Source organism: Hylaeus anthracinus, unplaced genomic scaffold (genome assembly GCF_026225885.1).
Source record: "Hylaeus anthracinus isolate JK02 unplaced genomic scaffold, UHH_iyHylAnth1.0_haploid 12000, whole genome shotgun sequence".
NCBI classification, from domain to species: Eukaryota; Metazoa; Arthropoda; class Insecta; order Hymenoptera; family Colletidae; genus Hylaeus; species Hylaeus anthracinus.
Genome location: NW_026534347.1, coordinates 7,732,020 through 7,748,151, shown reverse-complemented (window position 1 = coordinate 7,748,151; position 16,132 = coordinate 7,732,020). Strand labels below are relative to the sequence as shown.

Genomic DNA, 16,132 nt, shown 5'->3' with positions numbered 1-16,132 from the left:
TTAAAAGAAGTGCATAATGCTATCAACAATTAATACAATAGTATATAGTTACAATTTATATGGAAAGTTCGTCCTTGTTTTAATGTGTTACTATGGAAGAGTTGATAGCATAAATTATTAGCAATGAAAGAAGAAATAATTATTATATCTATGAAAGGGGACAAATTGCTTTATTAACTATATTAATAGCTTTTTAACTTTTAATTTCAAAAGGTAATTCTTCCATATGCAATATTTTGATTTATTTTATAATACATTTAAAAGAAAAGTAACATTAAAAAATTCATTATCTACTTCTGCATATAGGATTTCTTTTAGTTTAAAGGCAGCTAATGTTACTACATCTTCCAGTTTTTATTCACATCTAAGAGTATAAATTTGATAATTAATAGGTTGCAAAATATATTAAAGTAATTGTTCAAATTATTTTGATATCTTTATACCCTATAGTTGGTAGGTGTTAGTTGTGCAAAAATATAATTTCCATGGATTTAATATCATGATTTATGCGTAGATCTTATTCTTTATTTTAAATAAATAGTATGGGATCAACAGGTATTATTGACAAATAATTTATTTGACTTCCTCTGTAAGTGCGATATTGGGGCCAATCTATATGCTTGTATGTCCACACAGAATAGGAGAACCAGTAAGATTTAAAAATGTTAATTTTTATTTTATGCACAAATAATTTGTACACATTTTGATGTATCAATTTTCAATTGATACCAAGTATTCATACCAAATGTATCAGTTATAATTGTTATTGATAAATTATATATTGCATAGAGTTTATTAGAAAATTAGTATAGTTTAAAATAATTTTAATATTTGAATAATCTCTAGGAATCATTTTTAAAATGGTTCTCAATTTATTGCCATTCAAATTTGAGGATATCTTTTTACATCTAAATATGTTTTATAACTCGATTTATGTAGACTCCATAATTCTAATGCCAAATGTAATATAATAATTTGTTTGACCTATTATATAATGTAGTACTTGAGAGCTGCATATATATCTGTAATACTTATATACTGAGTGACAGCATGATAATATCTGTGTTACAAAATTTTTAATCAAATTGAATTATAACGAACTTTAAAGAACATACAATATATAATTCCTATTGATGTCCTTGCAATTCATTAGTATCAATATTTTTATTTATATATTTTAAACAATCAAATTGTATCAAGTAATTGAATCACTATAATATGAATTTCTAGTAGCATTTAGCTACATCAAAGACATTCTTTTTACGTAGCAAGTAATACGTAATCATATTCACACCACTCACCCTGTATGTAGTTAGGATACATCAGTATGAAACTGTTTCCTCTCTAACAACAGTTGCAAGATTTCTTGCATAACGTATACTCGAGTATATACGACTAAAAATAATACTTTATAATCAGCAAACAAAACTTTTGAATTGTAATATTTAACAAAAAAAATGTTTTACATGTACAAACATGTAATACTTGTTATGATTTTTAAGATTCTGTTTAAAATAGATTAAATTCACTGTATGTATGTACATGTATAGTATAGTAGAAATGGTGAGTGTTATTTTACAACATGATGGTAATGACAAATATGTGGAAAGCCAAGGGTTGCATACATTAGGATATGAAGAATAATATTGCCTTACGATACAGGTGTGCATTCAACGAGCTGTGTAAACTATGTTGAAGTTAAGGGTGTATTCTAGTCTAGCATTGTGGAAAAATCGATTGGAGTACTTTCTTAGAGTTCGAGGACTTAAATGTATCTTCTGAAGTTTTGTTGAAATTAGATTGTACAGTGCAGCTATACTCATATAGATTAACTGGTGATTGCTCAGCAGTATCTTTAAACTATTCTGTATTTTTGAATGAAAATTAATTCATAAAATGTCCCAATTTTTTTTTGTAGCCAGACTAGAATATCCCCTTATTAGGTGCACGCTATTACGATACACGTAAGTCACAAAAGTCTGTTACTGAATAATGCAAAGAGTAATGTATTTTCAAACATGTCGATTGATTAACTATGTGCGTTTCAGGAAAGTATTTATTTAATAAGGTGAAAATAATTATTGCCTTTCAAGTAATTTAATAATTGGTGTTCGCGAGATAAAATTGGTTCGTTCGTATACTAGTTTAAAATTTGCGCTGTCTGTATTAAAAATTGGGAAAAATAATGATTCAATTTGGAACTTAAATTGAATCCAAATGTAAAAAAGAAAGTGTTTGAAGAAATATTTATTCCTTACATTACTCTTCCATTACTTCATCGCTTGTTTACTTTTTTTTTTTTAACGCTTAAATAAGAACAGGGAAAATACATGTGTGTTCGTGTGACGTTTTCTTGAATGGAGTAACTGAGTTTCATAATCGTGAAACTGTTAGCTATCCTCTTAAAATCGATTACCTATTAAATGTAGCCACTCTCTTTGAGAAACTCCTCTAAGTCAATACTAATAATTCAGGAAAGGAAAAAAAAAAATATTTGTGATACTCAGTGACTCGCACGTTTATCGGGGCTAATTTATATTTCAGTTAATCAGCGACGTCTCATTAAACTCCAATAAAGGGAACATCGTGCGAAGTTTGCTAACTGAAAATGTAAATCAGCCCCTAGATTGACCTCTAGCCTTTACCTAAGCAATTAGATCTGGTCTATACAAAACTGTATCTAATACGTATAAGTTTTGTGGTGACGCCAGTCACGGTCACGCAATTTTTTTTTCTTTTGTTTTTGATTGAAACACGAAAGCGTATCACTTTGGAGTTTATATGTTTATCGAGCCACGAAAGTGCGAACGAACGAGTATTTGTACAAAATTTAACGACCATGTTGTTCGAACAATTTATATAATTTTTTAACGACGTGACTGTGATTAGACGATCGACAATTTAGTGCTCGTTAAAACTTTTTTTTTTTTTTAGAATAGACGTAGATCGTAAGTTAAGAGAAAAATGGTCTGGAACACATTCGAAACGTGCCAAAAAAACATTGGTCAATTAGTATAACGTACCGTTTGGTTTGTCGAACACGGTTTTTTGAACATTCGCTTTTCTGTATAATCTACATATCACATTTCCACGTTTTTCGATGGTCTATTTCACTTTTTACACACGATACTTTCTGAAAGTACTCACTGATCGTTTGTTCGAACAAATTTTGTCACTGTGCAAGGAGTACTTTAATGGAAACTTTAAAAACGGCACCGTCGTTATGTAATATATGATATTTTATTTATCTTCAACAATTACAAATTAGTAGTACGTTTATTTGTAGATGTTTAATGTACTTCATGCAAAAGTAATTCAAATTTTATCTCGATGATAACTGTACGCAATACTCATTATCCAAGTAGTAAACTATTTTCCAACTTTTTATCATTTTTACGAGCTCGATTCATAATTGAACGAAAAAGAATTTTCGAACGACCAGTGTCGTTTTTAATCAAAGCCCTTGCACACTTACGTGTTTTTACGATTGTTAACGAATCGAACTTTAATGCATGGTGCACGCTTTGATAAAATAATAGGCATAATCGACTGTTATTTTGTATAAATTTTTCATTGTTTATTATAACATTGAATAATTTCCAGTCTGAAATAAGTGAAATATAATTGCGTAATTTAATTTTCGATTTGTATAAAATTTATTGTAATTTTCCATTGTTTGCTCGTCAATAGTTGCAAACTAATTTTGATAGCGGAACAACAAACGTGTTAAATGCTCGTATTTCCTAAGGATGATGAGTTCTATTGAAATTTTCATACTGGAATTACGCGATACGATGTTCAAATCGAGCGTTAAAAATTTATTGATCGTTCAAACATTGTATTATACACGATTGCTCAAAATACTTCGATGTATATTGTACAAAATTACGACACAACAAGAAAATTGTATCTTTTTAGATATTTATCACACTATTATGTAATAAATTGTTAACTCTGTAGCAAATCATTGACGAGATGTTATTTTTGTCCCTGATACATCATCCGTTTTACTTTTAACGTAATTTATTTGCTTGACTTCTTTTTCTGTATAGAAATTATCATCAGTTAAATACGTAATTAAGAATAATTATGTACATACGTTATGAAATGATATTCAATTATTGTGTGTATTAAAACATTTCAAATATATTATCTTATTACTTTTAATAGTTACTTTAAAATTTCCATAAAAATTGTTTTTACAATTCTCGAATGCAAATTCATGCTTTTGTATTTTATTTTATTATCGTAACGGTTAAACAGGAAAGATTCTCAGACGGAATACGTGTCTATGAGCTGTTCGCTCTTGAATGTTCAGATTATGAATCATACCTTACTAAGGAATATCTTCATTACTTCAAATTGCCTCTGCCATAAATGCTTAGTCTACCCAGTTTAATGCAAAAACTAACTACAGTAATTAAATTTGTATTATTTCGTATAATTTGTACTCTTTTACTACTTTTCCAATCTTTAATTCAACTATATTTGTGGAAATAAAGGGATAACGTTTAATAATGATCATTCAGGGAAAATGATTTCGTTCTTGTTTTTATTTTGAGGAAGGGGTTTTACAATTTTTACAATTGTCATTCTTGTTACATACACTATGAAATTTACATAAATAAATTTTATAGTAATAGTTACATCATGGTAGTGCCTTTCAATTAATTTCTACGTATACTATAATATATCCTGTATCAAGGATGTTTGTTAATAAAGTAGTCATCGAGACAGCGATAAATCATCATACTTTCATTTCTATTTTCCTGAAAGACACCCAAGGTTAGTTCTTTTGTGGCTAAAAAACCGCGATTTAAATGCCAGGTACGAGGTCAGATGAACCATGAAATAGCCTAATCAATTACTCATTTCCTCTTACCATCGCCCTGAGCGCGGCAGCCTTTAAGGCCTTTGATTGGTACCTGACCGTTCCCGAGAAAAGCCACCCCCATTTCCTTGATGAAAAATCTTTGCAATCACGCGATATTTACCTGTCGAACTATAAGTACACAACATATATCTTACACAGGCAAACTCTTCAACTATTTAACAATCTTGGATCTTGAACAGAAAATAAACTACTGCCAATTTTGATTAATTGTTAGAATTATTGGGAGCATTATTAAAATTACTGAAGAAGATCTGAATAAGTATTAGAGGCTCCATTGATTCTAAATGTTTTCTGTTCAATTCTGTTCATTCTGTTAAAGTAATCTAAAATTTAAAAACCGAACATCACTAATTACTCATAATACTCGAATGAAGAAACGTTCTTGATGAAACATATTTGTAAGTATTTATTTATCAAAGACACGTCTTTTTTTTTTTTTTTTTATTGCACATCTGGAGTTCTTAACACAATTTCTGCAACAATGACGGAAGGATGTCGGTATCGATAAATTTTATTAGCTTCGCGTCGCGCCATCGGAAAATTCGCATCGGTCATCGGTCTGTATTTACAAGCGAGCCTGATATTGCGGGATTGGCATCGCCGCGAGCGTTTCACTGGATCGAAAACCCGCCGTTTCCACGAAAGCTTTAGAGTTTTAAGTTTGTAGGTCGTGCGACGAGGGATTTGTCGACGGAAACTAGGTAATTCGCGATGAAGACTTCGCGGCGGATTAAAGAGGGGATTTTTTCATTTCCACTACATCGAACGATCCATCGAATAAGCCTTCTCGTTTCCAATATCGCGAAATACGGAAGAACGAAACGATAGCGCACAATGTGGCTTATATTTCATCAGGGAATTTTCAAGTCATTTTTTTGATTCCGCCCTGGATCATTTTCTAGTTGTGAAGAAAAAAGCAAATAGATCTGAAAATGCGGTATTCGTATTTTCCGAGTCGGAATCAAAGCGTTAGCTGGCCCGGAAATGACGCAGACGAGATGCAAGAGTGGATGCACGAAGCTGAGGAAAGTGAGGTTTCCGCGCACAGAATCGATCGCTCGGTCTTTGCCTCGAGGGTGTTGGCCGAGTGGCAGCGTTTATGGTTGCGGACGTACCATCGTGGCGAACCTCCCGAACCGGTCATCCGGTTGAATCATTCGGTCTGGTTAAAAGGAAAAGTCCGAAGCCGCACTGTTTCGTGGTGCTCGACGAATTCGCTTCGTTGGTAAGACTCTTGCGATTTCTTTTCAGTCAGAATTTCATCAAATAGAATATACAGGGAGTAACTTTAATATCTGAACAACTTTTTGCTTTATATTTTTGCCTGAGACGAAAATTGAAGTAGTCGAGGTTTTGTAATATATTGTTTTATCATTTTTTTAGCTAGACTCGTTGCTTGAATGCAACGTGTGGGAAGACTGTAAATATTAAAGATACTTGTAGAGATACTATTACTGGGTTGTTTAGTATAAGATGGGTGTGCATGTAACAATTAGGAATGAAGGTTCTTCGATGGATCGGATTTATATTTTAACACGGAACAATGCTTACAGATAATAGGAAAATTTTGAACGGACTTGGCTAAACATTTCTATACAGCTCTTAGATGATATCTATCCTTGGATCGCGTTTCTTATGCTTCCCAGGTAGCTGTGAATATGCAGCCACCTTGACGAGAGGTTTTTCAACGTGCTAGAATTATATTATAGAGGAGGATGAATGTAGAGTGAATATACAGCTTATACATACTTAACAACACCGACATTAGACCGACACTTGAGTCGAGACTAGATCGTTGATCGTCTAGTATAAATAGTTGAGGATGAAACAATAAAAGTAATGGTTCTTCTAACAAACATAAATACCCATAAATAGTCTGCAATGTACCGAATACATTTGGTCAAATATTTCAGTAGAATTACGTAGTAATTATGTATTTATATTTTCATTTAATATAACAAGACTCTGTAAGAAATATTTATTAAGATCATGTTATTGATTAAATTCTTGAATTTAAAAATTTTTCCATTTCGATCTTGAATACTGTACTCGATAATGAAGATTAATGATGAGATACATTTGCGGAGAAAATAAGAATCATTGCTAACGAGACTCTCGAGGATGGTAAAACTTGTCGTGGATATATTACAAGTATACGCACGAAGGCGAATGGAGACTGTTTCAGCATGTGTTTTGCGGAAAGTAGGTAATACATTTCAATACTTTCACCGCATTCTATGTTTTCATATTCGTACATTTCAAATACTGTTCACCGAGGGAGAACTCCTTTAGAGAAAATAAAATGTTCTCTTGCATTTCCACGAACAGCCAATGGAATTAAAAACACAGAATACGTTTATATATTGCTTAAATAATCGTATTCGCGCGGGAGCTCTCTTTATTTTAATATTCGAATTAATGTTTTGCTGGTCCATATTAAAAAGGTGAAAATAATTGAGGGTGGCGGACCTGTACATTACCTGTGTAAACATTTACCAGGAAAATTTATTCTTTCGAGATAACAATATTAAAAATATTAGGTTGTCCGAAAAGTTTCTTTCGTTTTATTAATAATTAATTCATACACAATATTTTATGTTTTATGTTACGTTACAAAATTGTGTACAATTCATTTCGCTCCATTACTGTTACAGCATCAATGTCTAAGAAATTAGATTGTCTATTTATACTAGGTGGTCCGAAAAGTTTCTTTCGCTTTATTAATAAGTAATACATGCACAATAGTTTATGTTTTATGTTGTATTACTGAATCGTGCACGATTCATTTTGCTCGATTACTGTTACAACATGAATGTCTATGTAATTAGATTGTCTATTTATGTAAACACGACCACAAAAAATAATTGAGTGCAACTCGCGAAAGAAACTTTCGGGACAACCTAATATAAACGCTGCCACAGAAAATAATTGAATGCAACTCACGAAAGAAACTTTTGGGACAACCTAATACATTCTCTAATATACTGTGTACCTGTGTTACCTGTTCTTGTACCTCTATTCAATTTTCGTACAATAAACATACGGAATAGCAAAAACAAACTGACAATTGACGAACGCCGTCTGATGTTGATCTCGAAAGAAAACTTTCCGCGAATTAGTCAGCCTTGCATAAACGCTTAACAGCCCCAGCTCCGTCGACGCGAGATCGTTCACTCCTCGCGCCAGGATGACTAAAGTCAAGCAGTTCGTCGTCATTCTGTTCCACGAGGCTGCACTTTCACGCGACACGCTGCGGAAATTGAGCGGAAAGTACCTTGCTCTTGAGCGCAGCGCGAGCTCTATGAAAAGGAAATTGCAAAACGTCTCGGAGGCTGGCCCTGTCCTCCCGATTTCTCGCGAATTTCTAATCGCCGAGGCGGATCCGCTCGATTTGCCGATGATACAGCCATCGATCATCGCAATTCGTCGCGACGCGTTACGCCGGGGATTCTTAACACCGAGATGGACCACGTAGACTCGTCGTAGGTTTAGGTTTTATTGGAACAATGCGATCCAAGACATGAACATTGGAGTAATAAGCAACAAAAAAAATTATCTGCAATGTGCTTCAACGTTTAAAGGGAATTATTCGTTGGAAAAGGACTCCATCGAGATATTAAAAAAATAGTGTTTATTCTAATTATAATAGTGACGACGAAATTGGACAGTTTTTGAATTAAATGAATTGTATCAAATGAATGAATTAAACTTCATACTTTTGTTAACTAAATTCATATATACTTTATAATATATATTGCATTTAAACAATGACTTAGTTGCTCATCACAAGTATCTTTATAAGTGTCTTAATAATTGTATTTCTAACGTTCGCAGTACCTCTATGTGCATACTTCTCTATAATAAAATTCCATTACGTTGAAAAACAGCTTGTCAAGGTTGCCACACATCCACACCCACCTAGGAAGCAATTAGAAACTCGTTCTAAGGATAGCCTTGATCTAAAAGCTCCTTTGAAATATTTGACTTCATCCAATATTTCCCTGTTACCAATTATCTAAGCGTTGTTCCCTATTTAAAAAAAATACAAGTCCAGTGCATCGAAGAACATTGTTAGACCTTTGTTGGAACCAATGTTAGATCCCCACCCACCGTACTAGACAACTCAGTAAACCTGTCTCTCTAAGTGTCACTCCGAGTGTCTCCAGCCTTTACAGTCCCCCTACGTTGATCCTGCTCGACAATAAAATTCCACCGCGTTGAAAAGCCTCTGATCAAGATTTCCATATACCCACACCCACCAAGGAAGCGATTGGAAACTCATTCTGATGCCAGCTTTTCACCGAAAGGTGTGGGCCACGCGTGTCGAGCCGTATCGTCTCGGCGCGTCGAGTCGTGCCGCGAATACGAGCGAATGCCTCGTTCTAATGACCTACTCCCACATCGGCGAGGGTCCGTGCTCGCAGCCGAGCAAAGTCGAGTTCAGTCGTCGACTGACCGGGGTCCGGGCCTTTTCCGCGGGCCTGATTCACCCGATGCCAGATACGTGTACACTCCCGAGCGAGCCGGGCCTTCCGTTCCTTTCCCGTTGACGGTACGTGTGCGCAAATTATTCTGACCCTCGACGCCGGTTCAGTGCCGTGGGAGCTGCTTGGTTCTTGACTCCTTCAAACTGCGACTCTCGAAATAATTAGGAGAGATCACGAGGTGAAAGTGCAATCTAATTTTCGAGGAGTAAGGAGTAATTTTTGACGAATATGAGGAGTAATCGGTTTTTTTTTTCGAATTTTCGTTGGGTTGAATTTGGGACTCATGGTATGGTCGAACGATTTATTTTGAGGTCATTTATGAGGTGTATTGTTTGTTGGGTAACTCTGAGCAGACAGAAAGGAGTTATCTTTGGGTATGACAGTGTTTTAGAATCATTTTTGAATAATTATTTTGGGCATTACTGTTTTAAGGCCCATTTTTGTATATTCTTCATTGAATTAATAAGAACAGACAGATAAAACTTGTCTCATTTTTGCATGTAACTAATACTAGAAAATACTAGTTATCTTCGAGTACACAATCTCCTAATTATTTCGAGAGGAGTCTGACAGTGGTCTCTGTCTTAATTTGTAATAAAAGTGTAACTCACCTTGCACTAGAAATGCGCAATACTTGTTCACATACCTGTTGTTTCATCTCAATATGTGACCATCCAATTATTTTGAGCATTCTAGTGTAGAAACTTAAAAAGTTATCTCTGTACTCGTTTCTCTAACACACTTTTTGCCAGTAACACTATCACTTCCCAGATAGTCTGATGAATTCTTAATGAGAGCAAGTAGAACAGCTATTCTCCATACACGCGGTATTACTCGAAGAACCCATATAATTAAACGCAATATGCAAATGCACGCGGGTGCAATATTGTTCCAGAATAATATTTTGTTTCTCCGCGGGGTTGTGTCTGCGCAAGGTTAATTACGCGCAACTGTTTCCCGTATTAAATTATTCATATTTTCATTTTCTCGTGCCGTTTGTTTAACATTTCATGCAAAAGTATATCCCTCTTTTTTTTTTTTTTTATTGATATTCAAAAAGGACTTTAGTTGCCGCGGATGACCTACATGGTGCGCTAATGTGTTAATTGAATGTGCCATTCCCGAAATTGATTTTCATTCCTCTGGCACCCAAAAGAATTCAACGTTCTTGTTTATGGAAACTAGCTTTTATTTTTTCATTGTCCATGGAGCCTTGTTTTTGTTGCTCAGCGTCCACTCGTTTCCTGGATCGTTAATTAATACCGTGCTGCATTGGTATTAATTTACCGATATCGAAGGATCTTGTTCGGTAGTTTTCAAACTGTATTAAAAGTACAAAACGCTTTCGTTCGATAACATTTTTTAACAAATATGTACAATCGAGGTTGTCATGTATGTTTGTTCAAAAATAAATGTAAAATACATTAGGAATCTCACGATTGACGTTTAATGAACTAAAAGAATTGTATGCGTTAAAAATTAATTCTTCAGCGCTTAGCAAAGTTAAATAAAATTAATCGATCAAAAAAAAAACGGAAGGATTCCTTCCTAAATTTGAATAATAGCCAAATGGAAGATTGAAGCAAAGAAGTAGCATATTTGGTGGCAAAGAGATCCCCCTAAATTTTCCTAGATTGACAAACTTTAATTTCGTATTTTAGGCGAACTATTCTAAGGACTTCTTTTTTTTTTTAATTAACATGAACCTATTGCGAATGCACGTGTAGGTAGCTCGAGTTGCTTTACAATATCGATCCCCTGCGCTGTCTGGCGCCGGTGGAGACCACGGTTCGCTTGTTTCCCCGCAAAAACTAATTTATAGCCCCCGAATTTCCATTTTCTCGGTGCGCGCGCTAAACAACTCGCAGGATATTTCAAATTCTTCCACGGTTTTCGATTCGTTTTCTCGTAGCGACCGTTCACTCTGCGCTGTTTAGGTGGCTTGGCTTCGAGTTTCACACAGTAAGAGATATCACGTCTATCATACGGACTTTTTCATTAGGTTTAATGTATTCCGAATGTTTCTCTAGAAAAGAGGTGGCCTCTCTGCTTGGTTGATTTCCCTCGGATCGAGATCGCCGGGGCTGAAGCACTTCATTTTATGCGAGGCCTCGTACAGTGAGGCGCAAAATTCTTAGTGGATACAGGAAGTAACAAGGATGTGGACTATGAAAGAAATGATAAGGGATTTTGCTACGTTTCTTGCTTAGGAACTATAATATTTAGACTATGGACTTAGAAAACTATTAGAAAAGAATTGAAACTATTCTTCGTTCAGTATTTGGGTCACGAAATTATTGGCACACGCAGTATGTAACTGGGGTATGAAAATAAAATAAAGGACAGGTAAAAGATTTTTGGAAAACCTTTGATTAAAAATGGAAATACATTTGTAAATTAAATTGTAATATGTAATAGTGCCATAATATCGAAGAGGGTTGCTCAAAAAATGGGATCAATGCCAAAGAGACTTCTCGACGTGATATAACAGGTTACCCTAATAAAAGTTATCGCTATCAAACCTATCAACTCATATAACTCCTTTTATGGCCAATAAATTGGTGACCCAAATAACGCATGGAATTGTTTCGTCTCGTACCTTTTCACACCATCAAATCATATTGTTTTATATGCTTATAATCTAAATATTATATTCACCGAATAAGAACCTTTCACAATTTCTGTTATCTTTTATATTTCTGTCATTCATCGCATCTGCCAATGATTTTGCGAGTCACTGTACGTTTTTCGCGATGAACGCTGCGATCTACATTTTACTGCATTTTACTGCGCTGCAAGTAGGTTTTTCTCTACACTCGAAACCTTTTAACACGTTCCCCGCGGTTCTTGGTTCACGTTAAACCTATTTCCACGTTAGGTTCTTTTCTTATTAATAGGTATATACGGGCAAAGAAAAACGGGGTTGTATCTAAACAAAAATTGATGACCCTTTCCTGTAGTGTATCTATAATTGTTATCTTTTTCAATAAATTTATGCCCTTTTGTATATCTAGGATTTTTATTTATGTTTTTAATAAATACCCCTTTTCATACCTCTTCCTATAGAAAATGTAGGATTTATATTTTTGTTTTTTTAATAAATTTACACCACTTTCTATAGAATATCTGGAATTTCTATATATATATTTTTTTTAATAAATCCACACTACTTCCTATAGAATATGTATCATTTTTATTTCTTTTTTCAATAAATTCGTACCCTTTAATAAATGTTGATTAGTTTCTGTATCATTTCATTCTACAAATCAACCAATAATTGTTACTCCACAAGAAATATACCAGGACCAAAAATTGATTTTTCAACTCAACCCTGATCGACTCCCTCGCAACGTAGTGTCCAGAGGGCACGTGCCCCCGTATACCTCCGCTTGCCATATCCTTGTGCATTGCAATCGGTATACACGGTTTCCAGGTTGGCTCCGATAACGTGTTTATAGCGATGGCGGAGCCTTGTGGCAACCGGTTTGCCAGTTTCTCCTTTGTGGCTGGCACTTCTCTGCCTTCCAGCGAGGAATGTCGTGTCTACCTGGAACCTTTGTTAAAATTGCGTTTTCGAATAACCTCGTTTTCATTTGAAATTGCATTTTCTTATGTATATTTGCCCCTTTCCTTATTACCCGCGAAATTACGGCTCGTCAGGAGGGCAAATATCGCTGTAGCAATATTTTACGAATTATAATTGAGGAAATTAAAATTCGATGAAGAGTACGGTGTATGTGTCGAAAAATTCAAGGCATTGCCTCAAGAATTGTACTATGATATGAAATCCACTCATTGAAATTCATGGATCAGTCGAGTATATGGTCTCTAATATTAATTAACACGTTGACTGCCAAACGAATATTCTTGAAAATTTCTGCTAAGATGAAATATTATTTAGACTATCAGAGTGTAGGTAATGAAGTATTTATCGTGGTATTTAGTTTCGTAACTACATCAAAATTCAAAAACTTTATTTAGATTCATCTCCTGTGACGTCTAACTTTCAGAATTAATCTTTTTAGTTCTTGAGTGAAAAACACCCATATATGGGTGAAAAAAATCCATATATGGGTGACATGGCGATCGACGTGTTAAGGAATACTTCTCTGTCGATAAATGTCGTTTTTGTATTTTTATAAAAAGGAAATTGAACAGTAATTCGTTGAAAATTCACAATTGCCAGATCGAAGATTTGGCAATTTTTTACATCGAAGCTGATCGATTAGAAAGCTACCTGAAAGGCAATTGGACACGCTCCGCAAGGAGTAACGCGTGATATTCGCGCGGAAACGCGATTTCGCGGAAATCAAACTAACTCTAAGATCAACATCCGTGTAAATCTTGAATTCATTGTACCACAGAATTTCTCATGATCTGGCGTAAACGAATCGTAATAGGAGAATCTATTCTTAGCTCCTTTACTGTTTCCATTTAGCATTTTCAGTTTGATGATTGCGATAACGCGATAGATACGCTCGATTCTAATCCTGTTGCAGCGCGATGAGGTACGATGGAAAGTATTTACTTTATTTATGGCCTATATCGCCTGTAATTATTATGGAAATTCGAAAGGAACGCGTTTAACGTTCATTTTTCCGGCTTTTCGTGATGCGAGATGATATTATGCACATAATTTACAATAAATATAGCATGCATGGCGGATTTTGAAACGTGGAATTCACGGTCCAGCATTATAGTCCTGGCAGTATGTAATATGTATCTTGCGTGTAATATATTTCCTCACTCTTCTTCCGGCTAGGAGAACCTAACTTAACCATTTCATGGATTTCTCTTCAAGTTTGCTGATAATATATCTACGTTTCTTGCGAATTAAATGTACTGTAAAGTAACTTTTAATTAACGTTTATTTCAAATGTACTATTAAATTTTTAATCAAAAGAATTCTATGAATACTAACGTGAAATATTATTTACAACACTCTTTGAGAGAAATATCCACGTTTCTTGATATTCTAAATGTACTGTAAAGTAACTTTTAATTAACATTTATTTCAAATGTAGTATTGAATATTTAGCGAAAGAATGATACGAATAATGACATGAAATATTATTTAAAATACTCTTTGAGAGGAATAAAATTCGTATTCAACATGGACGAATTCTTCGGAAAAGTGATTGTTCAATTTTCTCTTCATGGAAATATGAAGAATGACGATAGAGAACGAAAATAATATATTTCGATTTCAGATAAAGTCTGTTGATAAAGTTTATTAATATATCCGCGACTCTGTAAGGTCTGTTGAACTTTTGCAATCTTATCATGCGCATGTATTATCACGTATGTAGGATAAGGAAATAGGTTAAGATTTACGATAGGGTCGCGGCGACGCGGCATGGGCTGCAGACCTGGGGAAGCGAGGGCTGCTACGCACTTCCCCTCTTAGGCCCAGCGACGAAAGCACATTTTTGGGAAAAACCCATAGACAAAGGCGAGGTAAAGTGAAACAAGCGTGGGGTGGTTAGACGTCTTGTCAGGGAGTCAGTCGATAGTCGTTGTCGAAGGTAGAAAGTCGTCAACAGTCGTTAGTCGTCGCAGTTGTACTACATATACTGTACTACATATATTACATATAAGCTTTCATATTTCTAGTTTAATCGAACCTTAAACCGTTTCTTATCACCATCTTACATCCAATCCCACACCTATGTGTTATCAAAACTTCCTAGCAATATATATATTCCTCTAACAAGAGAATAGGACCCGGAGAGGGAAAGATAAATGAAATAATTCCATTATTGTTCTGCTTGCATTAGTCCCGTAGGGTATGGTTACAATTTCATATTTTAAAGACGAAGAAATTTAGCTTTCAAATTTCTTTCTATTAGATCCATCTTGTATTACCTTCCTGGAGTCAATGGGAAATAAAATTTCCACTTACTGTTGTAATTTCCACATACACCAGTTGCTCGGCCCTGAAATGGTTAATCCCGTTAAAAAATAGCTTCGATTTGCGTGCCTGTAAATAAAAACTGATCGATCAAGTTTATTTTTACCTAACAGTCGTCGTTCGACGTTTACTTCAAGCGTACTTTCACATAGTGACGCAATACGATGACGTCGCGACAATGCTCGCGCGTAATAACGAGAATAACGTGATATTTCAGGGGCCAAATTTTTCGCCATCGCAAGTATGCGTCTCCAGACACTTTTTGGCTTATTGTTCGTCGTATGCGTGCTAGTCGTAAGGGATGCTTCCGGCCACGGAAGACTGATCGAGCCGCCCTCGAGGGCCTCGATGTGGAGGTACGGCTTCGACACGCCGCACGATTACAACGATAACGAGTGCTACTGTGGCGGATTCACCAGACAGTGGCAACGGAATAAAGGGAAATGTGGAATCTGCGGGGACCCCTGGGACTCCAGAACGGTAAGTAGAAACATTTTGGTGGAAATTAACCCTTTGCGCAGAAGAGATTTTCGAGAGGACTATCAGCAACTTGAGATGGTCACGTTCAAAAATTTTTTTGGACGATTTAAATACGTATTTTAATTTGGAACAAAGTGTAGTTTTATTGGGCAAGTATTGAACTTGGTACGTGAATATTTTGGTAAAGATATATTTGAAAACGGCGAAGATACAGCAAATCCTCATCATCTAACCCTTTGCATTCGAGGTACATACCAACGACTCGGGACGCTGAAATTTAAGAATTTTTTTGGAAGGTTTAAATGTGTATCTTGATATGGAACAAAGTGTAGTTTTGTAGGGCAAGTATTGAACTTGATA

The 16,132-nt window shown here is 35.0% G+C and overlaps 1 protein-coding gene and 1 long non-coding RNA gene across 2 annotated transcripts in view; one reads left to right on the top strand and one right to left on the bottom strand.

Annotated features, from left to right (window-relative positions):
- Positions 1-11,060: 11,060 nt before the first annotated feature.
- LOC128890482 (uncharacterized) lies at positions 11,061-15,398 on the bottom strand. The gene is made up of 2 exons (XR_008460628.1): positions 15,284-15,398; positions 11,061-12,935 (listed from the first exon to the last, which is right to left on the bottom strand). It is a non-coding gene; the product is annotated as an uncharacterized LOC128890482 (long non-coding RNA).
- A 5-nt stretch (positions 15,399-15,403) lies between these two features.
- LOC128890475 (uncharacterized) overlaps positions 15,404-16,132 on the top strand; it is a 7,392-nt gene continuing 6,663 nt past the window's right edge. The window contains exon 1 of the mRNA XM_054148999.1: positions 15,404-15,772. Within this exon, the coding sequence (XP_054004974.1) occupies positions 15,536-15,772 (237 nt within the window). The 5' untranslated portion in view covers positions 15,404-15,535. The remainder of the gene's footprint in view (positions 15,773-16,132) is intronic.